This window comes from Macrobrachium nipponense, chromosome 11, assembly GCF_015104395.2.
Source record: "Macrobrachium nipponense isolate FS-2020 chromosome 11, ASM1510439v2, whole genome shotgun sequence".
Classification (NCBI taxonomy): domain Eukaryota; kingdom Metazoa; phylum Arthropoda; class Malacostraca; order Decapoda; family Palaemonidae; genus Macrobrachium; species Macrobrachium nipponense.
The window spans coordinates 51336840-51363617 of NC_061087.1; the positions used below are offsets into that span (position 1 = coordinate 51336840).

General features: G+C 41.3%; 1 protein-coding gene across 8 annotated transcripts in view; it reads right to left on the reverse strand.

The window, feature by feature from the left end:
• LOC135205820 (cell cycle checkpoint control protein RAD9A-like) overlaps positions 1-26778 on the reverse strand; it is a 434453-nt gene that overhangs the window by 73146 nt on the left and 334529 nt on the right. Inside the window, exon 8 of one of the 8 annotated variants that reach the window (XM_064237097.1) lies at positions 84-391. The exons of the other annotated variants lie outside the window; for them this stretch is intronic. Within the exon in view, the coding sequence (XP_064093167.1) occupies positions 328-391 (64 nt within the window). The 3' untranslated portion in view covers positions 84-327. Of the gene's footprint in view, positions 1-83; positions 392-26778 lie in introns of those variants that run through there. 8 annotated transcript variants of the gene reach the window in all.

Consider the following 26778-nt stretch of genomic DNA (forward strand, 5'->3'; position numbering starts at 1 on the left):
GGATTCCGGATAAGGAAAGATAAGTACAGGTTCAAAGTCATGCCTTTTATACTAAACATTGTCCCAAGAATTTTTACAAAATTAGCCAAGGTAGTTGCTCAGAAACTCAGACAAGAAGGAAATCATCTAATAGCTTACCTAGATGACTGGTTAATCTGGAGGCACACAAGAAAAGTGCTTGAAAAGCCTAAGAATAGTGGCCAAGACTCCAGTCAAAAGTTTTTACAATAAATTGGGAAAATCTCACTTTACGCCAAGAAGACACTTTCAATGGCTGGGGCTGTGTTGGGATACTCTTCGCGGCCTGTTGACTTTCCCTATCAATACTCAGAACAGAATAGGGAAAAACCTCAAAACATTCTTTGCACTGCCCAGAGCTTCCACACAGGACCTGGAATGTATGATGGACCAGCTGCAGTTTACATCAGTAATACATCCAATACTCAAATTGCAAAATGCAACTCAAAATGTGAAAAAATTCAGGCTATCACACATAAGAAAAAGATGCGGGACCAATCCTTTTCGTCCAAAGTATTTTTGTCCACATCACTTCGTCCAAAGTCTTTTTGTCCATGAGTTTCTGGTCCATTGTCTCTGTCCAATTATTCTTTTGTCCGACGTCTTCTTTAGAAAAAGAAAAATACAAAAGATAAAAAAATCGTTTAATATTTACTGCAGACATTTATGCTTAAAAATACAAAAGAAAAAAATTCTTTTAATTATTAAAGACATTTAGCAAAATTAAAAAGTGTGAAGGTTGTGAGCAACAGCCTTTTAACATTCCATTTTTCCATAGGATTCATAATGTGAAACCAAATTCTGTAAGCACTGAATAATTTGGCTATATTTTTTTGTTTATGTGTTAGGGGCTTCGTTGTATTTACAAGCGAGCCAGAGTTGTACTTTTGGTTCGCATAGCAAGCTTCATTGGGTATCTCTCTCTCCATCTCAGTTATGTCTCTGTTGAACTGTGAAGATATTCTCTTAACTTGATATTCATTTCTTACTTCTTTCGTGGGTAGAGGGTGTAGAGGGTAAGTAGTGGAAACACAAAGTATCCAAAATATGATATATTGTTCCAGATTACATCTTGGTATAGATGCAGAGAGGTTTCTGAATAGAAGTTTGAACTAAGAGGAGTAGAGGAAGTCTGAGTTACGATATGTTTACAAAATCATAGGCGGGCAAACCTAATCAAAGATACAGGCATATGAACGAACATACTTATTGAGGTTACGACATGTAAGCCTTCTCTTTCTCGTGAGAGCCAAAGTGGTTCCCAAGGAAGAGGTTGTTGATGTTCTACATACATTCTGCTTTGGTAAGGTTCTCACACTCTACATTGGATTTCGGGCAGACTTTCCTGCATGACCTCCTTGGGACCTGGCCTGACTCATGTTACATGCATTACTTCTAAAGAATGTTCACACATTCCTATTTATCATGTAAGTCATTACATATGTACTGAATCCCTTCGACAAATGTGAGCTATCTTGCAAGTTTCATTCTCCAAACTTTTTATAAGCCGCCAAATATTTGGATGAGTTGTGCCTATAGAAAACTGTAATGAAGAATGATATCCTTCCAAAGCGTTATTTGTTCTTGGTAAGTTATTTAGAATTCTGTTGTTGACATTCCATAATTCTATTGGAAATGACAGGTCCTCTCTTCTTCTCCTTGTGCCACAACCTCTCACTACACCCATATATATAGTTTACATCAAAGTAACTGATAAATTCTCCAGGAATTTCATCATCATCTGTGAGCTCTTCATAGGCTTCCTCAACACCAGCCACTGGAAGAAGGCCAATGCCGAAAAGCACCTTATTTTTAAGCAGAATTCAGATTCAGTGTTGTACTTTTCTTGCAACCCAAATCAGTCATTTTCCGATATAATGATTTCCCTAAATGAAACAAACATCCTGTTATTAAGCAATTTGGAAAGATAGAATTGAATGCTCTATCCTATGAATGGCAATTTCAAAGTCTACCATCAGTTCACTTGGGCAAACCAAAAGTGTCATAATTTTCACCTGTGAAAATAGACGTTGATATGTTGTCTTTCTTTTATCTGGTAACAAATCATAAAGTCGAGGAAAACTGCATTCTCTAATTTGCATATGAATACAGAATAGCTGCACCCATGGTTTGGGCGCTCTCTTAAGTCCCGTCACATAAAAATGTAGGAAAGGTTTCAAGGTCTCTTAGTCCACTGTTAGTTGTAAATATTAAAAATCGGTGGGTAGTATCTTGTGAACCAGAGTCAAATTGCAAACATTGTTCCCCATTACTAAGATTTTTAAAGCAATCTGGGATTTCAAATCCATGTCAGCTACTTGGAAGTGTAGGAATGTTGTCAACAATTTTCCTGTGCTTATGGAGTGTTCGTGAAAGCACTGGGATGGATGGAAGCTGAGCACAGGTGTTTTCATCATGACGTGTTACACTTTCTGATATATGGCTGTTAATAAAGCTGCTTCTGCTGGATGTTTGTGGTCGCCTGACACATACACAATTCTTGGAATATATTCCTCCATTACTGTATGAACACACACAGAGCACGATTTTCTATGTTCACAACGCCAATAATCTTTCTCCAATTTTGAATTGTGTGAGTGAAAATCATACACATAATTGATTGTATTAATCTGCTACCTTTCTTTTTCCTTTCGTTGACGTTATAAATGTTGCCATTGTGGTGGTCCTTCCTTTCGGTTTCAGAGGCTATTGCTAAGTTGACTTACTTTTCTAAAACGAAACACTGCTTCCAGTTTTGGAAAATTGCTCTTAGCAGAAACCTAACTACCGAAGAATACTGGATTACCGAGAGACAAAACTACCGTAATTTTAAATACAGCAATGAGCTAAATGAGCCAACAAAAATCATGGATATTGGACTAAAAGACAATGGACCAAAAAACTCATGGACAAAAATGTCATCGGACAAAGAAATGTTGGACCAAAGGGTGTGGACAAAGAGACATTGGACAAAGTGACGTCCGAAGAAAAGACACACAACTAACAATACAATGAGATGCTTCATTGACAGGTTTGGTAGGACATTGGGAAGAAAATCACGTGGCAAGGGGGTGGTCAGCTACTCTGAGGAATTGTCATATCAATTGCCTGGAGCTGATAGCTGTCTTTTGCCTCTCAAAAAAAGCTCAAACCTCCACAAGAGACATACATCCTCTTGGTTCTAAACAACACAACTGCAATGTCCCGCATCAACAGGTCAGGATCATATTCACATCCTCTCATTATGATAATAATAATAATATCCTTTATTTCAGCTCAAGGCCATATATACATGGAATATACAAAATACAGACAGTAACATATGTAAGTGTTACATAATAACAAAAATATGGACTGTTATTCCATATATAAAAACTAAAACTATGATTGATTAAAACCAGTGACCCAAGAGGTCAACCAGTTTGCTTGCAGGAATGTGATCAGACCAGATAAGATAAAGTAGGCTAAGATGACATGTTGTATAAGTTAGTGTCTGGTTTGCCGTCATCTGTGGTCATCAAATTGATTGTTTTGTAAGCGGTTGTCGCAGCTTCCTGCTGGAGACCACCACAGTGACCTATAACCCAAACGGCCTACATGACTTGTAATCTATGTCATCTGTGTGTATGTTCGTGTAAACCAGATTGTAGTCAGACTTCAATCACCCAGCATCATTGGAAGACCTGTCAAATTTTATCTGATCTTCAACATGTAGTAGTCTCAGAGAATACAGATATTTTTGTACTATGTTTTTCAACCATAGAACCTCACATCAGAAAGAAGATACTGAATGAACTTAGAAATTATCATCGAAATCCAAGACACTCCAATGAGGATGGAGAAGTCATAACAAACCGACCTTAGCGTAAATTATCGCAGGTCTAAATAACCTTGTCATACAAAGGCATCAGCCCTACATATTGGTGGCAGCCTACATCGAGGACTCTTCAACGTCTTCCGAAGAATAACGAATAATGTATCATATCAGAAGTCAACGACGGCGAAAGCAAGAAATTCTTCAAGCAACTTAAACTTAGTGTCATCGTTTAGTGAGCGTCTTCAGCAGTGCATATCTTCAAGAAACAAACTGGACGTGTCTGCTTCCTATGGCAATGCAAGCTTCGTCCTAACCGTAAGAGATGTCTCTCATTTAGAATCATTCAAGAAGGCATCATCGTTTATTGAGCGCTTCCAGCACTTCAAGAAACAAACCGGACGCGTCTGCAGCATCGGATTTTCAAGGACACGAATCATTCAACAAACTCAAGCTAAGAACCAGAGTCATCCGCTAAACAGAGAAGGAGGGCCAAGGCCGTGTCGTTATCGAAACGCCGTGACTGCCCACATAATCAAGCTAAGTACAATCTTTTTTATTCATTTGGAGTAACTTTGAGTGTTTCCTTTGCAGGTCGAATTTTCGTTGTTCCTGTGGCTGAAGTTACGAGACATTCTTAATCTTACTTTTTTACAGAAATTATCTACATCATTGGGACTTCGCTACTGCGAGTTTTTATCTTTGAGTTTCTGTTTCCAGAAGTTCTCCTTAAACATTATAATCATATATTGTGTTAATCTTATAATTTTGGGTGACTATTAATTCTGTACGTAACAAATCATATTAAACATTGAATATGGATAGGGTCGTTAGGCACCGTAGTGATAAGAAATCACACAAAAACAAGTGGAACACACATACAAATCTGGATAAATTAGAGGTAACACTATTTCGGGTGAGGACAATAATGGCTCCTTTGCAAGGTCCCGATGGCAGTTTTAGCCTTGAGTTTTTTGAGTTATATGCTCAGAAAAATCGAATCTGTATGACTCAACTTTACTTTTAAAAAAAATATGAATACGACTGGATTGCAAGGAATAACATGTCTGTAAAAATTTCATTAGGCTAACATACTTAATATTCATATAAACAAACTAACAAAAATATGTCTAAATGCGCTGACCTGGATCCCTCACTATTTCAAATTTTAGCAAAGAATGAAAGTAAACCACATCAAGTACATATAGTTAATAATAACGCAGTAGAGATAACTTGTTTTAATAGTAATCGCTCAATTCATAATAGTTCAAGTCATTCTTACGTTCGTTGCTTTATACATAACCACCAGCAACATAATGCTAAAAACACACAAAATGTTGTCAATGATAATAAAGAGAAGAATCCTCATTATTATAAAAAGAAACAGGTAAACAGTAAATCTGCTAAAAATCAGAAACAAACAAATCGTGCTTCAGTAAACATGTTTACTGTGCCATCTAGTATAACGGTCAGGGTCAGTCAAAATCTTCCGAGTGTTGAAAGCAAAGCACATTCCACATAAGCGACTCTAGTGGAGGGGGGAGAGTGATGTCGGATCATTCATGCCAATACCTTTTTGAATTAAAAAGGAATTTTCCTATGAATTACACGACCGTATCAAGTAATCAGAGCAGGTTCTCGTAATTTTAATACAATAAGTTATTATAAGTAGTGGTGGATTAAGCCCGACTGTATGTGCCGTAAAATTAGAATATCAGCCATTTACATTGTTTTTATTCCTTTAGTCCACGTAATATCCTGTATTTACGGATTCACCATTGTTGTTCGAACTTCCCTATTGAAAAGTCTAAGGTATGGTTCAGTAATTGGCAATAACGAGTTAATTGTCGTACGTAAAGCAGATTCAGTGCAGAGCAGATAACTGCACGCTTACAGATACCTCTATAGTTATAAAAAACATTATCTTACCTCCTGCCAAATAAGGCTTGTTTATAAAAGGAAAATTCTATAAACCTTCTAACACATTAAAATCTGTTTTGGACAAAAAGAGACAGTTAATCAAATAACTTATATAGAGGAACCAATCACTTGTCTCATAAATCGTGACATTGTTCAAGCGACCCAACAGAATTCTCCCACACCCGCAGTCGCAATTTGCACGCAAAATCTTGGAGACGCATGCACCCTCGAATATCTTAGTGCGTGTAAAAAGACTTTGCTGGGATCTGAAAATTTTAATCCCTTCCCGACCCTCTGAAATATAACGGATTTCCGCAAACAAAGCACTATACACTGTTGACTCACAGCAACAAGTTAATATTGAAGTCTGTAACCATCCGAATACCAATCTAGTAATCCACATAACCTATATATATATCGTGGATATGGAAGTTATAAATATCGCATTTTTTACTGTTGCTAAATTTAATCACGCCCAACCAGTAATAGATGAATCCCTCTTATACTCTATCTAAAGTAAAATCAGTAAAAGCAGAGGTGATTCAGCAGAAATTTGTTTATCTTTTATCTGAATACCAGGATGTTTCTCCACTAGCGAGTGATCTCTGGGGAAAACGGATGTCATTGAACACAAAATACGGTCGAAGGACAAACATAAAGCTATATACGTACCTTTGTATAGACTCCCAATGAAATTGCAAAATAGAGATAAATGACGAAGTTGAAAAAATTTTAGTAATAGGAGTCATTAGGATATCAAATAGCCCATATAATTTTTCCCTTAAACGTCATGCCTAAAAAGGATCGGACTTGGCATATATGAGTAGATTTCTGTCGCTCTAACGAGGAAACGATTCCCAATCGTCTTCCAGTGTCATGTACCGACGATATCTTATTTTGTTAGGTCAGAATAAATTTTTCACCAGCTTGGACTTACTTAAAGGCTTTCACCAGATACCATTAGCTAAGTGAGAGTACCTCATACACCGCCTTCAGCACACTCAGGGGACATTATCAATTTTTACGTATGACTCCGGTTTACGTTACGCCCCAATTATATTCACCAGAATGATTAATGTAGTGTTTGGAAACTTTTTTAGGGGATACCCTACATGCCTATATGGTTGGTCTTGTAATCTTTTCTAATACCTTAGAAGTACATTCACATAAACTAGAGCTAGTGCTACAGAGACTAAGACAAATAATCTCAGAGTAAAATATCTAAATGTGAGTTTAAAAAAAAAAAAAAAAAAAAAAAAAGTGTCTTGTCAAGGTCTTAAAGTAGTCCATGGTAAGGTGTCGGCTATTTGTAACTTTCCGGTACCTATTAACGTAAATGGGGATACAGCACTTTTGCGCTGTAGTGGGTATTACTATCGTAAGTAAATATGTAACTCTTCAATCATAGCAGCTCCTTTAACAGATCTTACGAAGAAGGGCGTAGATTTATTATGGTTTGAAAAGCATCAACAGGCGTTCAATATCTTTAAAGTCGAATTATGCAATTCACCTATCTTAAAATTCCCTGACTTTAATAAGGAATTTTTTTTTATTGCAACAGACGCCTCAGACCAAGGGGTAAGAGGGGTACTACTTCAGCAATATGATAAACAGTTCTTTCTTATAGCTTTTTATTCATGTAAACTAAAGCCCTCTGAAAGTAAATCTGCAGTAATAGGCAAGAAAGGGCTAGGTATCATTAACTCACTAGTACATTTTAACCCTCTTACGCCGAAGCCCTAAAAATCAAAACCCTCTCCCGTATGCTGGGTTGGAGTGAGCGACGGAAGGAAGCGGAAAAAGAATTTTTTTCAAAAAATCACAGCTCGCTTAGTTTTCGAGGTTAAGAGTTCATTTTTGGCTCCTTTTTTTGTCATTGCCTGAAGTTTAGTATGCAACCATCAGAAATGAAAAAAAATATCATTACCATATGTAAATAATGCGATATATGGTAGCAAAAAAAAAAAGTTTTCTGGGCTCAAACTGTGCCGCTCGTGAAATGCTCCCTTATAGCATCATTTCTAAGGTATAAAACTGTATATATACCAGAGAAAAAAGTTGCATGGAATGCCGGGCATATGCCTAGCTCGCTCACCCATATAGGGTGTCGTATAGTAACTGGGGCGTGAAAAAAACCACTCTCAGAGGTCTCTTACCAATTAGTTATCTCTCTCCCAAACATCACCCCCGTTACTACGAGGTGCCGTCTACATCCCACTACTGCCGCCACCCCTCTACCACCCATGTACCTAAACATTCCTTTCAATAGCATGTACGAAGTACTACTGTTTTTCGTTTGTTGATTTTTTGTGCTTGATTTCATAATGTCGGACCTCCTAGAAGCTTCCACTACTAAGTTGAGTACTACTATGATTGTGCTATGCACTGAAGTTGTGTTCTCTTTATCATAGGTATTTCCTACGAGAATATGATCTTGATCAAGGATCGTAGATATCCGACCCAGTCGGCCATTGTGATGTCGCTACTTCACGGAGCTTTGTTTTACATGTTGATTGACCATTAGTTCCTCATACTAATGGCAATCATTTTTTGTCCTAGACATATGGAAATAAATGCACTTTTATATTTTGATATAATTTTTATACGATGTTTACGTGGGTTTTAGATATTTAGTGATTTGGATACACTGGGCTACGTCCGAGCATTACATGTTCGAGTCATATCCTACTTTAGGGAGTTTCCCTTGGTTTGACAACTTTTGAGCGTAATTTATCTTTGCATCTTAAATCGGCAACCACCCGATTTCGTAGAGATATTATAAGAGTGATATAGCCTACCTGACCATATCGGTATCTACCCGATGTTGGAGACCTAGGCTATTCTCGCTCGGCTTAATTTTTGTCTAGCTTAATATTATGTTGTATTCGTTGTGTGCCATTATTACCTAATTATCTATTATTCACTTTTTTTAATTTTGGTCATTTAGTTTTGTAAGCTACATATTCTCGTGGTTCAATTGGATCTTTATCATCGGTAGGGTTGTCCCACCTGACCGGTCATATGGTCCACTTGATCGCGACGAACCAGTCGCTCTGCCGCTCCCGCCTAGTACCCCTTCGGGGAGATACCTTTTATCACACGATTCAGGTTACTTTTAGGCTTTAGTTATAGTCTATATCGGGGAGCGACGAATATGTAGCGATATGGTCATACCATGAGTTAGGACAGTGACGCTTTTCTAGCTGGTTTCGATTGGCTTCCGAACGCACCGGATAGAGCAACTTATGCGTACACTCAGTCTCCCCTTCGGGTTTCGCTGCATTATTTGATTCCGTTACAACCGGAATAGTTCTACACACTAATATGTTTTATGTATTGATCAGATTCAGGTATCTCACCCTGTTCTGATATCGTAGATTACACACAAATAGAATTTTGTCGGTCGATCCCGAAGAGGCGTACAGATGTAGCCTACAAAACTCTTATATTCTATTGTTTTTACTATGCACGAAATTTCGGAGCAGGCGGACAGAATACGTAACCGATATCCGTCCGCTCTCAACACCTTTTGGTACAGTATACGTCGACCTTGGTAGCGGATACAATCATTGGAGAATATTTTTCCTTAAGTGGATTTAGTTTCCGGAAGCAGGCGGATAAATACGAAGTTAGATCCGCCATAATTTTCCAACAGAAAAAAAATAAAAGAAAAAGATTCATAGACTAAATGATCCGAGCTGTATATGTTAAGATTTAGTATACAGAAGTCTATTTTACTATATATGTTATAATTTAAGATTACGATAAATAATGCGGGGCTTCGGTAGTTTATATATACAAATTGAATACTTATGTATCAATTTACCTTACAGGTGGTGCGTTGTCAGATGACAGCTTGCGCAGCTGTCCTTCAGCAAAGGTGCGGACATGAGGTTTGCAGGTCCCATGCACCCTGCGCCGTACAGGTCGATGACCTCATCGTCTGGCATCCGGATGCGTGTGAGATCTGTTATGGGCTTTTTGCCGATATAACCTCGGACTCGGTGAGTACGCACTTAGATATTTCATTACTAATTATGAGATAGGGTGTTCAAGAAGTGAACAAATATTCTCTTTAGTTTTAAGAAAGTGATAATCCTAATTAGTACTTATTTTTCAGACCCCACAGGCTGTCAAGAACATCTCTTTCGACCCATCAAGATCTGGGTTGGCGGATTTGGCCGTAACCGTTTAAGGCTAAGAAACCTTATATCCTATCAGAGGAGTTATGCACCCTCCTACTAACCCAAATGCCAAGATGTCAGCGGCAGTTCCAAGGAAGTGCTGCAACCCATTATTGCCAAGATAAGGGAAGACACGCAGTCCTTGCCTGAAGATCTTGAGGGACTAGGGGAAGAAGTGTTAGAAGACGTGGCGGCATCAGCCTTGACATAGAACCAATGGTTCTGGATGCCAGCGATCAAGGTAGGGAGGTAAGTGGGCAAGTAGTGTGCGGTCTAAGATTCCTGTTCTTAGCTCTGCACCATCTTTAACATCTCTCATGCTTCTTTTCAAGGGTTTACTGCAAGACCCATGGTTGGGGACAAACCAGGCTCAGTAATACCAAAAGTCAAAAACATTGAGGAAGCCTTATCTAAGCCAAGTAAACCATCTAGGTTACAGAGACTTACCAAGTCATTAAATGCATCTAAGTTCTTCGAGATTCCGGTAGCAGCTACTCCCCTACATCACGGGTCGAGATCAAGGAGCTCCAAATCTAAGGCTTCAGAAACCTTCCTTTGATCCGGTTGCCTTCTCTAATCTTTTTAATGGAGAAGATGGGAAGTATGGTCCAATCTCAGATTGGAACCATCTCGGATCGGTTGCAGTCTATGGACACTTTTGCTCAGAGACTGCAAAACCAGGAGAACATGTTAGAAAATCTCCTGAGAACCGGACTGCCACAACAACAACAGTTTGTGTTGCCAGACGCTTCCAAACTTCCGGCTTTCGTAAAGAGCAATCCGTGGCGATTGGCTTTAACATGCACCATTCGTGGATGGCATGTTAACCATAGAAGGATGTGGAACTCGGCCGGTAGAGGATTTGAATTCTACCCGCCGGGATTGCAGTTTCCCTTCCCAGGATATGCTCGACTGACAGAGGAAGCGCTAGTAAGACTAGATAAGATTCCTAAGGAGACGACTGATCTATCCTAAGGAACAGGCTCAGTCCGCATGGGTCGGACATTGAACGAATGGGAGTGTGTGAACACAATGTTGTCCCCCCATAAGAGTTCTTACACAATGTTGTAGTAGAAGGTCAAACACCGACACCTTGTACTACAAAAGTAGTTGATCTGGCTCTTCAGGCGGGCTATGGAGGACAAGCCCATGCCACAACTAAGAGAGACGGAGTTGACTTCTCTACTTTTTCAGGAGATCATGAATGCTGGGTTGACGCCCCAGCAACTTTCACCAAAGGGAAACTGAACATTGACTGCCTCTACACAGTTCAGTGACAAACTTCCGAGACTCCCAGAATCCTTGGTCAGAATCGAGTATGAGGCACGTTACTCGGTTAAGTAGATCAATCAAACTCCGCTACAATGGCAGAAATGGCTTCGCTGGTATACCAAGACGAGTCATTGTTCAAGATCCTTACCAAGTCTCTCCTCCTCACACTTCAAAGTGATGCCTATGACTTTGCTGTAGCACGCCGTAATTGCAGAAAGCATGTGCTTTCAGAAGCTACAATAAGGCACATGGAGCCAATAAACTGATTAAAGCCTCCCCAATTTGGGGCCCAGACTTATTCCCGGAAGACATTGTTAACAGTGTCTTAGGTGAGGCTGCTGGGGTCAATCAAAGTCTCAAAGTTCGTTGGGGCTGATGCCAAAACGGAAATATGAACAATCAGGAAATCAGACAAGAGGCAGAAGAGGTTTAGGAACTTCCAATCATACCAGACTCCACAACCCCAAGCTGTCGTTCAGACGACGATTCCTGTACCTCAAGGGACTCAGCCGTCTACGTCTAAATCCCAACCCCAACAACAACAATACGTTTGGATGACTCAGCCTCCTCAACATCAAGCTCTCTCCGGCTTTAACCCCTCCTTTGAGACACAAGGAGTGTTCCATGGGTACAATAGGTACGCCAGAGGTATAGTAGAGCCAGAGGTAACTTTCATAATAGAGGTGGAAGGACTTCAACAAGAGGCAGAGGATACAGGAGTAGACGAGGAAACAGACCCTCTTCAAACCATTGAGACATCTCAGGTAGGGGGAAGACTATACAAATTCGGAGCCGGTGGCGTTCAGCAAGTGGGCTTCCAGCATAGTATCCAAGGGTCTGGGGTGGAGTTGGGATAAAAGGGCCCCCTCCACTAACCAGTTTTCATCAAGCTCCATCGGCAGAACTAGACCTATACACCAAAGATCTTTGCAAAAGAATGCAATAAAAGAAGTAAGATCTTTGAAATTTCAAGGACGCTTGTTCAGCGTGCCAAAGAAAGACTCAGAACAAAGAAGGGTGATTCTAGATTTGTCACATCTGAATACTTACATTCGATGCGACAAGTTCCATATGTTGAACTATCTCGCAAGGTGCGGACCTTACTTCCCCGTGGGGGCCGTCACCACCTCTATAGATCTTACAGACGCTTACTATCATGTTCCGATAGCAAGGCATTTTTCGTCCCTTTGTTCTAGGATTCAAACTAGGGCAGAAGGGCATACTCATTCAAGTGATGCCATTCGGACTCAGTATAGCGCCCAGGATATTTACGAAGCTGGCAGAGACAGTAGTCCAAGAGCTGAGAACAACTCAAGGAATACAGTTAGTGGCCTATCTAGACGATTGGCTTATATGGGCCAGCAATGTAGAGGATTGCGTAAAGGCGACAAACAAAGTCATAAAATTTTGGAACACTTAGGTTTCAAAATAAACCTCAAGAAGTCCCGTCTTACTCCAGCAGCATGTTTCCAATGGTTAGGACTGCAATGGAACCTAATCACACACAGACTATCTCTTCCCTCAACAAAAAGGAAAGAAATAGCAAAGAAAACAAAAAATTTTCTCAAGGACAAATTAACGTCCAGGGAGAAGACAAGAAAGAATTCTAGGTCACTTCAGTTGCATCAGTAAACAGACACATTACTAAAGGCAAAACTGAAAGATATAAATCGGGTATGGCGATCCAAGGCGAACAAGAGGAAACGAGACAAAATATCTCTAATCCCACAAAATACTAAAGAAAAGATTGCTCCCTTGGACCAAGGCCAAGAATCTGGCAAATCGATTCCCCTACGATTTCCACCACCAGCGTTGGTAATACACACAGACGCCTCTCTAAGCGGTTGGGGAGGTTACTCCCAATACAAAAAAGTCCAAGGTTTGTGGTCAGTAACATTGCGTCAACTCCACATCAACATATTGGAAGCCATGGCAGTATTCTTAACTCTGAAGAAACTAGCCCCGGCAAAGAAGCAACACATCAGATTAATTCTGGACAACGAAGTAATCGTCCATTGCTTAAACAGAGGGGGATCCAAATCAAGTCACATAAATCATGTGATGATAGCAATCTTTACGATTGCAAAACCCCCCCCCCCCAAGAAACCCAATGGCACCTGTCAGCTGTACACCTGGCAGGAGTGAGAAATGTGGTAGCAGACGCACTTTCAAGGACAACTCCGCTGGAGTCGGAATGGTCATTGGACAAAGATTCATTCAATTGGATTTGTCAACAGATTCCGAACCTTCAGGTGGACCTATTCGCCACGGAATCCCCAACAACAAACTAAAATGTTATGTTGCTCCCAACCTGGACCCTCTGGCCTATGCCACGGACGCCATGTCTCCATAGATTGGAACACTTGGCAAAGAATTTATCTGTTACTCCGATAAACATGTTAATGAAAGTACTAGACAAACTCAGGACTTTCAAAGGTCAGATAGCTCTGGTAGCCCCCAATTGGCCCAAGAGCAATTGGTTTCCTCTGATGGTAGAACTAGGATCCTCCCTCGGCGGATCCCAGATCCAAGTTGACACAGGTAGTACAAAACTCGCAGTGTGTTAGCTTCCTCAAGAATTCGGAGTGTCCTAACTTTATGGACTTTATGAAATTTAATTTGCAGCCAAACAAAGAGATGCTAACATTGATCCTCTAAATACCTTGTTTCTAGAGTCAGATAAAAGAGACTCAACCCTTCGTCAATATGATTCAGCTGTAAGAAAACTGGCAAAGTTCTTAAGAGATTCTAAGGTTAGAGCAATGACTCGGAACCTAGCAGTTACCTTTTTTAGGACCCTGTTTGAAACGGGATTAGCAGCTAATACAATTACAACAATTAAATCTGGCCTTGAAGAAGATATTTCAGATTGGGTTTAATATTAATCTTACAGATTCATATTTTTCATCAATTCCAAAACAAAAGCTTGCGCCAGACTAAAACCAGTAACCCGCTCCCACACAGTTTCCTGGTTTTTAAATGATGTTCTTAAACTGGCCTCTGAAACCAATAATGATTCATGTTCATACATAACACTGTTTAGAAAAACTTTATTTTTGGTAAGTTTAGCATCTGGAGCCAGAATATCTGAGCTTTCAGCATTATCTAGAGAACCGAATCCATATTGTTTTTCTCGCATCTGGGGAAGTACAAATCTTTCCAGACAAGAGATTTTAGCAAAGAATGAGGATCCACAGAACCGATGGTCACCGTGGAGGATTGTCCCACTTCCACAGGATCCATCCTTATGTCCAGTTAACACTTTGAAAGCTTATCTGAACAGAACTTCTAATAAGTCTTCAGGCCCTTTATTTATTAGAGAAAATGGAGGAAACATTTCCTTAAAAGGGATTAGACAGCAGATTCTTTATTTATTCAAACAAGCTAATCCAGAATCAATTCCACATGCTCATGATATTCGAGCAGTAGCCACGTCAGTTAATTATTTTCACCATATGAATTTTGAAGATTTAAAAAAGTATACAGGTTGGAAATCACCATTAGTATTTAAACGCCATTACTTAAAATCCTTGGAAGCCCTAAAATTTGCAACAGTGGCAGCAGGAAATGTAGTTCCTGCCTGATGTATCAGAACCATGTTAAGAAGTTAATTCATTAGTATTCCTTACCTTTCTTTCTCCCTACCTGCCTCATTTATTGTCCCTGCCTTAGCCTTGTTACTCACCTGTAATTAAATTAGATTTGGTACTCACCTGTATTGTAATTAACCTGTTCTGGTACTCAACATTAGTTTATTGGATGTAAATTGTATAGTATTAAGATATATTGTGATATCTTTTGATGGTTTTCAAGAAATTCTTGGGACCCCTCCTTTTGAGTACCAGTAATAGTATGTATATTTGTCTTGTATAAAGGTTACTAGTAGACACCTTTATTTTCTTTTGGAAATGTTTTTCCTGAATAAGTTTTTGATAACTGATTACTTTTATGTCAGTTGTATTAGATTATATATTGATACGGTATTAAAGTTCCTTCTTTATGTATCCTAGTTTTTATTCTATTCCTTTTCAGGTAACTAATTACAAGCTATTGGACCAATTCTCTGTTACTATTTCACGGAGCGGCACAGGTTGAGCCCAGAAAAGGGATTTTGACAGAGGAAAAATCTATTTCTGGGCGAGAGACCTGTGCCGCCCAGTGAACCCACCCTTGTTTTTCCTCACCCTAAACTGGTCCAAGCTTGGGATGCTATGAGGAATGTTTAGGTACGCATGGGTGGTAGAGGGGTGGCGGGCAGTAGTGGGATGTAGAACGGACTCGTAGTAACGGGGGATGTTGGGAGAGGAGATAAACTAATTGGTAAGAGACCTCTGAGAGTGGTTTCACGCCCCAGTTACTATACCGACACCCTATATGGTGTGAGCGAGCTAGGCATATGCCCGGCATTCCATGCAACTTTTTTCTCTGGTATATATAGCAGTTTTATACCTTAGAAATGATGCTATAAGGAGCATTTCACTGGGCGGCACAGGTCTCTCGCCCAGAAATAGATTTTTTCCTCTGTCAAAATCCCTTAATACATAATTGTATTCAAATCCCGCTGTGCGAAAAATGGTTAAAGCTAACGAGTTACTTTTTTTTCGTTGTATGTACACTAAATTGCAATCATTTTGATGTATAATACATTGTAAAACGTAAAGCAACACCGGAAAAATATTATCACAAAATGATGCACGAATTTGTAACAACGCGGACGTAAAAAAATGTTTTTTTTTTAAATTCAACCGTAAATCTAAATATTGTTCTAGAGACTTCCAATTTGTTTCACAATTAAGAAAAATGATTGAATATTACAATACTGTAAGAGTTTAAGATTAGAATTGCAGATTTCGACCATTTCGGACGAGTTAAAGTTGACCGAATGACAAAAATTTTTATATATATATTTATTTCTGGGCTCAGCTCGTGTCGGCCTATGAAAGGATCCTTAATATCATTCTTTCTAGGTAAAATTAATCTAAAATTACCAAGAGAAAAAACAAAATTAAGAAAATGTCAGTAAAACCGACTCGCTCACTCTTTAAAATTGAGTGTCGGTATGAGAATAGGGCGAGTGGGGAACACTACCACGAGACATTCACCAATTAGACCTTCCAATCAAAATCCCCACCAGAGAGAGCTGATACCAACGGGCGATGTGGCCGCTACTACTACTACTAGGGACGCCACGGACAGCAGCACCCCTAGCGGTCATCCTTAACCCCTTCGCACTGGCCTAGCACATTGCTGCTAATGCTTGCATACCGCATGAGACCCCCTGTCGGGACCGCGAGTATCAATCATTACTATGCTCCCACTAAACATTTTATGGTATTCATATTTTGTTTCCGTTCATATTCTTTATGTGAAAACATTGTGTGTATGGATATCAATGAATATTTTTTGTTACCCCATTGTCAAAAAATTACAAAAATATAGTAAGAATATCGGAAAAAATAGGAATATTTAGTAGAAAAAGTAATTGCAGAAGTAGGAACTGTTATAAAGTAGTAGAAATAGCAGTAAAGTAATAGAATAAAGTAGCAGAAAAAGTAGTAAAGTAGTAGTAAAATAGTAGTAGTGGTAATAGCAGTACTAGTTTTCTTACTGAAAACAGTTATTCCTAGGTTTCATACAGAAAACGCATATACATCAATGAATGTTTAGGCAGCTGGTAATAATAATAATAATAATAAAACAGTAATAATAGTAATAATAATAATAATAATGATAAAAAAAGCAACAGCATCTCGTGACCAATACGTATATACATATGGGGCAGTTTATTCACCCCATTATCATCAGCAAGCTATAAAAAAACACATCTCATCACAAGTAACAGGCCTCCATAGAAGTCCTTTCACCTTACGCTTTCCTGTTGAATTGAAAGTACTAACTCTGCCCGAGCATTCATCCATTCACACAATTTGTCAATTACATCACCACAAAAAAGGAAAAAAAATGCATCACGTAAGCAGATGAATTCTGGTTATAAGCAGGAATCCCATTGCCACCCTCCGTGAAATCAGGGGGGGTTGGGTCTGGGCGCAAGTCACAAGATGGATCAGTTATGAACTGCCAGCCTTCATCGACAAGAGGTTCAATGTCTTCCAAACACTGTTGTCACTGTCAACCTCTAAAAAATTATCACTATAACTCATCATCTGATAGATTTGGCAGGTACTCAGACCCTGACTCTGAAACACTATCATCTGACATGATACTGAAAAAAAAAAAACATAAAATAACTGCGAATCAAAAGGGGAAAAAAGATTTGGAATTCAAAATCTACCTGGGTTTACGGACAAAATTGTATTCATCCTTCTCAGATAATAGCCTGAGGCGCACTGGTATATGTTGGCCAGTACCCCTCCTAATATCCCATATGAAAATGACGTCACGACGTCCATCGGACGCTCATTGGTTAGAATGAATTGTGGGTGGAGCTTCAGCACCTCTCTCGTACACAATACTGTGTCTGGAAACCATCCAAGCTAAAGAAAACGCTTTGCTTTTCGAGGAGGGATGAAAGACGTACACGCGTACGTCCGGTCTTTTTATTACTGTACCGTAAAAGACGTACATGTGTACGTCCAGTGCTGAAGGGTTAATTATTAGCGCTAAGCGTCGTACACATTTTTGCTTGTGTGCTATTATCTTGGATTTACCTCCTCTATTATGGAACGTGCTGCCATCGCAACGGCTAAGTTAAGTGCCTCAAAAGTAGTATTTTACCGTATTTTAGTCTTCCAGGAACCAGTATTTTCCTTCTAATAGGTCATATACGGTTTCCCGGTCGACTCGTGGCGGCGCCATGCTGCCTCATGTTAAGAATTCCGGTCTTCCATACTGGACTTCTTATACTTATGGGCTTACTATATCACGTTCATCGTTTTTTACATCGCCTTTTTTGCTAGGTTAGCCCATTTACCAATTCTCTTAGTTTGGTATTTAGGGCTATTCTGTGTTTCTGGCCCAGCATCCCGGCTCTTGCTCTTCATCGACTATCGCTGGCTCCGAGTAGGCTTCTGTTCCTCGGAACAGTTTGCCTCCTCCTGGGCTTCTTTTTCTTTTACTAAAAGTGTCTTTTCCTCATCTTACGATGTAATTTTAGTTCTATTTAGGGTGTTAGGCTAGCCTAGGTGCATGTCCCATGTATTGGTACAGCCTGGTTCACGTGGCCCTTCCACGGTGTGTTGCTATCGCGGCTTAGGCCACTTGCGGTCACGTGTTTCCATCGCACCTTACCCTTCCCCTTCCTCCCTACCAGGTATAGGGATGGGGTCTGGGGGACCCCTTGGTTGCCATGACAACCTCAGTAGCCTTCCTCCTCCTTCTCTGAGGAGGCCAGGGGTTCTTCCCAGCTGGGGTATAGGGCGACCACTTGTTTCGGGTACCGGGTCCACCGAGCGGGTAGTTGTTGTTGGGACGGGGAGGAGTAGGCCACCCCCCCCTCTCTCTCTCCCGCCGCGTTACGCCGGGAACCCCCCCCCCCCCCCCAGTTGCTCAGTCCCACCTTTCCCCCACTATAACTATAACCTTTGGTTATAGTTCGCTGGCTCCACCAGCGGGCGGGGTGGTCACTACTAGTGGTCTATTGCTTGCCTACTATATCCTTCCCTTTTTTCCCCGCTACTGGAAGAGAGCTGCTTCTTACCCGGGCACTCTTCTAGTAGACGGGGGGTAAAGGTTTGATATTATTTCGTTATTTTAAGGATATACCCCTAATTTTTACGATGAATTTCTTAGAATTATAATTGTTATGTATACATCTCCGCCGTTTTCCATCGTGGTTTCATATTTCACCACCACACCTGGTTGGATTCTTTCTCTTGTCTCCGGCGTAGCCTTGGACAAACTCCAACCATCTTGTTACCACACGTATTATGGCGAGGCTCTGGTTTAATCTAACTTTCTCGCTCCGGCATGCAGCGGAGCAATTGTTAGGCTGTAAGTGTTCTCCTGATACTTATGTATCTTTCCAACTTACAGGCTACCAACTGTCAGGTCCTAGGGTGCAATGCGACTTTATACGACCCCTGCGCCCACGATGAGTGCAGATCTCACGCCCCGTGTGCCACGCCTTACAACGACATGATCGTCTGGCACCCGGAAGCCTGCGCCATCTGTTACGACCCTGTCAGTCAGCTGGTGGATGGGGGGTAGTCGATTGTAGACTTCTTTATCGTATTACTAACAACACTTAGTCATAAGCTTGTTAACCCCGCCCCCGCCACTAGAAGCTTCATTTCGCCTTCTCTTTCAGGCTGCCAGTGTGAGGGAAGTCGCCCTAGCAACTGAAGGCTTGGGGGGGTGGGCGGCTTCGGGAAGAACGCCGCCAAGGGCCGCCATACATCTTGGACAAGAAGCTGGCCGTTCAGATCTTCCCGGTGGCAAGTCAACAGGATATGTTGACCCCATATCTGCAGCCCCTCTCATAGCCTCCATCCAGCAAGAGATGCAGCAGTCGTTCGGGGCCGTGGCCACGCAGGAGACGGTCCAGACGTTGCAACTTGGACCTTAATATTGAGCCTATGGCGGTAGGTGCGGAGGATTTGTTGGTTGAGGTAGGTGTGTCGGGTGCCACAAGGTCTTTCCTTGGGCGCTCCTGGATCTTCTCCTGTCCCTTCTTCTACTGCTTCTTTCCAAGGCTTTTTTGGGATCTGAGATCCCTGCCCGCTCTCCCGCTCTCTCTGTACCCCCAAAGGTGAAGGGACAGAGAGAACCGAAGACCCTTGTTAAGACGACTTCTAAAAAGTCGTCGTCGTCTTCTTCAGCTAAGAAGTCTTCGACTTCCTATGCTGACGCGGTTGAAGGCTAAGCCAAGCTCTTTCCTATTCAAAGAGCTCTAGAAGCAAGGCTTCTAAGGAGAAGGCTCGCGCTCCTGCTGAAGCCAATGCCTTCTCCGGCCTCCACCGCATCCACTCCGGCAACGCCGGTTGGAGTAGCGGGGACCTAGCACCTTTGATCCCACTGCTTTCTCCAGCAGTGGTGATGCAACAGGTAGGAGAGATGGTAGGCTCACAGGTCTCCGCACCCCCCTCGGAACCAAGTTCGAACAGATGTTCGCACAACTGTCGAGCACTTTTTGACTCAGTCGGGCCAGTCCATCCAAGATCTCTCTAACAGAGTTAGAGAGAATGAGGACCGAGTAGCTGGGGCTTGCTCAGGCTCCTCATCCAGTCTCCCCAGTAGCAAGTGCTGGTATTCTCCAGCTACCACCTTATGAGTCGCTACCAGCCTTCTCCATGGAGAACCCCCCCCCATGGAGAGTGGCCGCTTATGCTCCATTCAAGGACGGTATGATCTCTGTCCCGGAGTGTGGAACTCGAAGGATTGAGGACTTCGAGTTTTATCCTCCGGGATTGACGCAGCCTTTCATTGGATATGCTAGGCTGACCGTAGCGGCCCTCACTAGGGAGGACAAGATCTCCAGAGAGAACGTGCTCTATAGTAGAGAGCACGCTCAACGCGAATGGGTCCACTGCCTTGAGGACTGGGAGTGTACCAACACTAAGCTCCAGGCTTTCAAGAGTCCTTTTACTATTTTTGCGACGGAGGAGGAGGCTTCTCTTCCGTTCGCTACCAAAATAGTGGAAGCGACTCTTCAGGCAGTCCTCAAGGATGAGCCCATGCCACAGCTGAGGGAAGCGGATTCTACTTCTCCGCTCTCTCCAGCTTTCGGAGAATTGTGGGAGAACTTGCCTGCCACTTTCACGCTTGGTAAGCTCAAAACCGGACCTGTGCAATGGACCAGTTTGGCGAAAAGCTCCCAAGGCTGCTGATTCCTTGATCCAGGCAGAGTTCGACGCTCGAACTAGGTTTGGCAGATCCCTCAATTCTCTGATTATCACAGAGATGGCTGCTCTTTCGTATGGCACAGAACCTTTATTTAAGATTCTGGCCAAGTCCCAGCTTCAAACGGTTCAGACGGATGCTTTCGACTTCTTCCAAGCTAGGAGGAATTGCCGAAAGCACGTTCTGCAGGAATGCACTATTAGGCACGAACCTAATAGACTCCTGGCTTCCAGCATGTGGGGAAGCGGACCTCTTCCCAGGAGTCCGCTGTAAATGAGGTGCACCACGAGGCTGCTAGGCTCAACCAGAGCCTTAGAAGCTAGATGGGGTATCTCCTGCTAAGAGGAAACAAGAAAACGCCCCCGCTGCTGGTAAGAAACTAAAGAAGTCTGGTAAAAGGTTCCAGCCTTACCAAAAACACCAGCAACAGCAGCAATTCGTTCAGGCCGTCCCAGTTACCCAACAGGGACAACCTTCAACTCGAGCAGACCCAGCCCATCCCCTCCTGTTGTCTCTCAGTCACAACCCTCGACCTCCTACGCACTCTCGCCGGCCTTCAAACCCTATGTATGAAGGTCAGGCTTACCCTCCCTTTAATAGGCAATCGAGAGGTAGCAGAGCGAGAGGCCACTTTCGCCAGCGTGGCACAGGAAAGAGCGGCAAGGAGTAGGCAGTTCAGAGGAGGGCGTGGAGGTCAACCGCCCATCAACAATGAGGCTGCCCCCCCCAGGTTAGGAGGGAGGCTGTTCCTCTTCCGTCACAGGTGGGGGTTCAGCAATTGGGCACAGAGCATAGTGTCCAAGGGATTGGGTTGGAGTGGATCAAAGATCCCCCTCCAATCAAATCATTCCATCAAGTACCATCAAAGGAATTGACTTAGAGTTATGCGGAGGGAAAAACTCCTTCAGAAAGGAGCTATTACGAGAGTCAAGCATCTAAATTTCAAGGTCGCTTATTCAGCGTGCAAAGAAGGCTCAACAAAAAGAACGGTAATCTTAGACTTGTCAAGGCTAAACTCTTTCATTCGTTGCGACAAGTTCAAAATGCTTACCATCTCGCAGGTAAGGACCTTACTTCCTCGTGGAGCCGTCACATGCTCCATCGATCTTACAGACGCATACTATCATATCCCTATAGCCAGACACTTCCGCCCATTCCTAGGATTCAGACTAGGAAATCAGACATTCTCATTCAAAGTGATGCCCTTCGGTCTGAATGTAGCCCCCAGGGTATTCACGAAAATAGCAGAAGTAGTGGTTGCAACAATTGAGAACTCAGGGAATAATGATAGCAGCATACCTCGACGATTGGTTGATCTGGGCACCAACAGTCGAGGAATGTCTCAAAGCCCACGAAAAAGGTAGTTCAATTTCTGGAACATCTGGGTTCCAGATAAACAAAACGAAATCAGACTTACTCCGGAGTCTCGTTTTCAGTGGCTAGGAATCCAATGGGATTTGTCTTCCCACAATCTGTCAATTCCAGTGGCCAAACGGAAAGAGATAGCCAAGTCTGTCAGACAATTTCTCAAATGCAAGCAAACATCAAGGAGAAGCCAGGAAAGAATCCTAGGTTCTCTTCAGTTTGCTTCAGTGACAGATATCCTCCTGAAAGCAAGGCTGAAAAGATATAAATCGAGTTTGGCGATTCGAGAGCAAAACGCAAATCTCGAGACAAGTGTCAGTAATTCCACAGATCCTTCGCAATCAACTCCGTCCATGGACAAAAGTAAAGAACCTGGCCAAACGGGTACCCCTTCTTCAATATCCCCTTCCAGTGTTAACCATTCACACGGATGCCTCCCTGTCCGGGTGGGGGGGATATTCTCAATTCAAACAAGTTCAGGGGACTTGGTCAGTTCAGTTCCGCCAGCTCCACATAAACTTTCTGGAAGCAATGGCAGTATTTCTTACCCTGAAGAGACTTCTTCCCCCGGAAAAGTCTCATCTAAGACTAGTTTTGGACAGTGCAGTGGTAGTTCATTGCATCAACAGGGGAGGGTCCAAATCCAAACATGTGAACCATGTCATGATAGCCATCTTTGCACTAGCAAACAAACACAAATGGCATCTGTCCACCACTTCACCTGGCGGGGGTAAGAAATGTGATAGCAGACGCCTTGTCCCGGTCGGTCCCTCTGGAATCAGAATGGTCCCTAGACGACAGGTCATTCCAGTGGATATGCCGGAGAGTCCCAGGTCTCCAAGTAGATCTCTTCGCCTCACAAGCGAACCACAAGCTCCCTTGCTATGTGGCCCCCAACCTGGACCCTCTGGCTTATGCCACGGACGCCCTGTCGTTAGATTGGAATCAGTGGAGAAAAATTTATGTCTTTCCTCCAGTGAATCTTCTCTTGAAAGTCTTGAGCAAGCTGAGGACTTTCAAGGGACTAGTAGCCCTGATTGCTCCAGACTGGCCCAAGAGCAACTGGTATCCTCTGCTTCTGGAATTGGGTCTCCGACCGTCAACGGATTCCCAATCCCAAGCTGTCACAATCAGTACAAATGAGGACTGTGTTCGCTTCCTCAGGAATTCTTCAGACCCTAACTTTATGGACTTCATGAAGTTTGCGGCTAATAAAGAATGCTAACATTGATCCACAAAACATCCTCTTCCTAGAATCAGATAAGAGAGAGTCAACTATTAGACAATATGACTCAGCTGTTAAAAAATTAGCATCCTTCCTGAAAGAATCAAACACTACAGCCATGACAGTTAATTTAGCTATATCCTTTTTCAGATACTTGTTTAAAAAAGGTTTAGCAGCTAGCACTATTACTACTCATAAATTGGCTTTGAAGAAGATCTTTCAGTTAGGTTTCCAGATAGATCTGACTGAATCTTATTTTATGTCTATCCCTAAAGCCTGTGCTAGACTTAGACCTTCTCAAAGGCCTACTACAGTCTCATGGTTCTTAAATGATGTCCTCAAACTAGCATCAGATACTGACAACTCGTCTTGTACATTCATAATGCTTCTTAGAAAGACATTATTCTTATTAAGCCTAGCTTCAGGAGCTAGAATTTCAGAACTGTCGGCTCTATCCAGAGATGCGGGTCATGTGGAATTCCTCCCCTCAGGAGAAGTTCTGCTTGCTCCGGATCGTAGTTTTTTGGCTAAAAATGAGGATCCTCTTGCAAGGTGGGCTCCTTGGAAAGTCATCCCACTTCCGCAAGATCCTTCTCTCTGCCCAGTATCAACTTGAAGAGCCTTTCTATCTCGTACATCCTCAAGATCCTCAGGTTCTCTCTTCATGAGAGAAAAAGGTGGTACTTTATCAGTAAAAGGTATTAGGGACAACAGCTCCTTTACTTCATTAAACAAGCCAATCCTGATTCATTCCAAAAGCACATGACATCAGGGGAGTAGCCACCTCTATTAATTACTTTCAACATATGAACTTTGAGGATCTTAAAAAGTATACTGGATGGAAATCTCCGACAGTCTTTAAACGTCACTATCTAAAGTCCTTGGAATCTTTAAAATTTTCTGCAGTAGCAGCGGGAAACATTGTTTCTCCTGATACTGTATAGTAGTCGTAGTATAGATCCAGGTCTCCTCTCTACCTACCTCGTCCAACATGCCTCACCCTATCGCCATGCTACTCGGATATTCTAGCCTTAGCCGCTGAGATCATATTAGTGGATTGTCCCTTATTTTTTCGCTAGGGACATCCACACTATGTACTTATAATGTACTTCAGTGTACCTACCCTTATTTTTAGCTAGAGTAGGACACCAATGTGTTGTTGTATATTTTGTAAATACGTTATTTAAGTGAATCTATTTTGTTAAATTGCACTGCATTATTGTATTTTACTATGTTTACTATAATTTAATTTTAAGTACTTTACATTACTAACTTTCTTTTATGTCATTGTTTAAAATAAGTTAGCCTTAAGTACTTAGTTTATATGCTGTAATAACTGATTTACTTATATTATATCCCTCTTTTTTATAACTGATTTTCATTTGTCCTTTTTCCCATCTTGTCTGTTTCTCTGGTACTCTTTCATAGGCCGACACAAGCTGAGCCCAGAAAAGGGATTTTGACGTAGGAAAAATCTATTTCTGGGTGATTGGCTCGTGTCGCCCTATGAAACCCACCCTGTTTTGTTTGCCCTCCCTGCAGGACAAGATGTTCATAGATTAAGGATGACCGCTAGGGGCGCTGCTGTCCGTGGCGTCCCTAGTAGTAGTAGTAGCGGCCGCATCGCCCGTTGGTATCAGCTCTCTCTGGTGGGGATTTTGATTGGAAGGTCTAATTGGTGAATGTCTCGTGGTAGTGTTCCCACTCGCCCCTATTCTCATACCGACACTTCTTTTAAAGAGTGAGCGAGTCAGTTTTACTGACATTTTCTTAATTTTGTTTTTCTCTGGTAATTTTAGATTAATTTTACCTAGAAAGAATGATATTAAGGATCCTTTCATAGGGCGACACGAGCCAATCACCCAGAAATAGATTTTTCCTACGTCAAAATCCCTTTTATAGGCAAATATTTCGGAAATGAGAAAAGCTACAACCTTCAATTATTTTTTGTTTTCTTCTTCATGATTTTGCACACATTTTCATATAAGAAACTCTATAAAATGGCTAATATGAAAAGGAGCAAATATTAGGATAATGCGATGTACGCATTTCGGAGATTTTCGGCCGTGAATCGGCGCGCGGAGGGAAAGAAAGTTTTTTTTTTTTAAATTCACCATAAAACTAAATATTATGCTAGACACTTCGAATTTGTTTCAAAATTAAGATAAATGACTGTATATTACTAGATTATAAGAGTTTTAGCTTACGATTGCGTTTTTCGACTATTTCGGTAGAGTCAAATTTCACCGAACGTGGTTTTTTTTCTATTTATCGTGATTTATATGCAAATATTTCAAAAAAGAGAAAAGCTACAACCTTCAATCATTTTTAGTTGTATTCTACATGAAATTGCGCACATTTTCATATATAAAACTTTTTGTAACAGCTAATTTTAAATGGTGCAAACATTTTGACAATCGCACAAAAAAAAATTCTGATTTTTTCGGAAGAGTTACCGCGCGGACGTAAGGAAAATTTTTTATTTTTTTCATAAATTCACCATAAATCGAAATATTGTGCTAGAGACTTCCAATTCGTTGCCAAATGAAGGTAAATGATTGAATATTACTAGAATATAAGAGTTTCAGCTTACAATTGCGTTTTTCGACCATTTCGGTAGAGTCAAAGTTGACCGAAAGTTGACATTTTTGCACTTAACGTTATTTATATGAAAATATTTCAAAACTGATAAAAGCTACAACCATGCGTTGTTCTTAGTTGTATTGTGCATGAAATTGAGCACATTTCCATATATAAAACTTTATGTAACGGCAAATTTAAAATGGTGCAAACATTAGGACAAATGCATGAAAAAATTTATCGGAAGAGTTACCGCGCGGACGTAAGGAAAAGTTTTTTTCATAAATTCACCATAAATCAAAATATTGTGCTAGAGACGTCCAATTTATTGCAAAATGAAGGCAAATGATTGAATATTACTAGAATATAAGAGTTTTAGCTTACAATTGCGTTTTTCGACCATTTCGGTAGAGTCAAAGTTGACCGAAGGTTGAAATTTTGGCACTTATCGTTATTTATATGAAAATATTTCAAAACTGATAAAAGCTAAAATCATGAGTATTTTTTCGTTGTATTCTACACGAAATTGCGCACATTTTCATTTATAATACTCCATGTAACAAATAATTTAAAATGGTGCAAAAATTATGTCAAAGTGACGA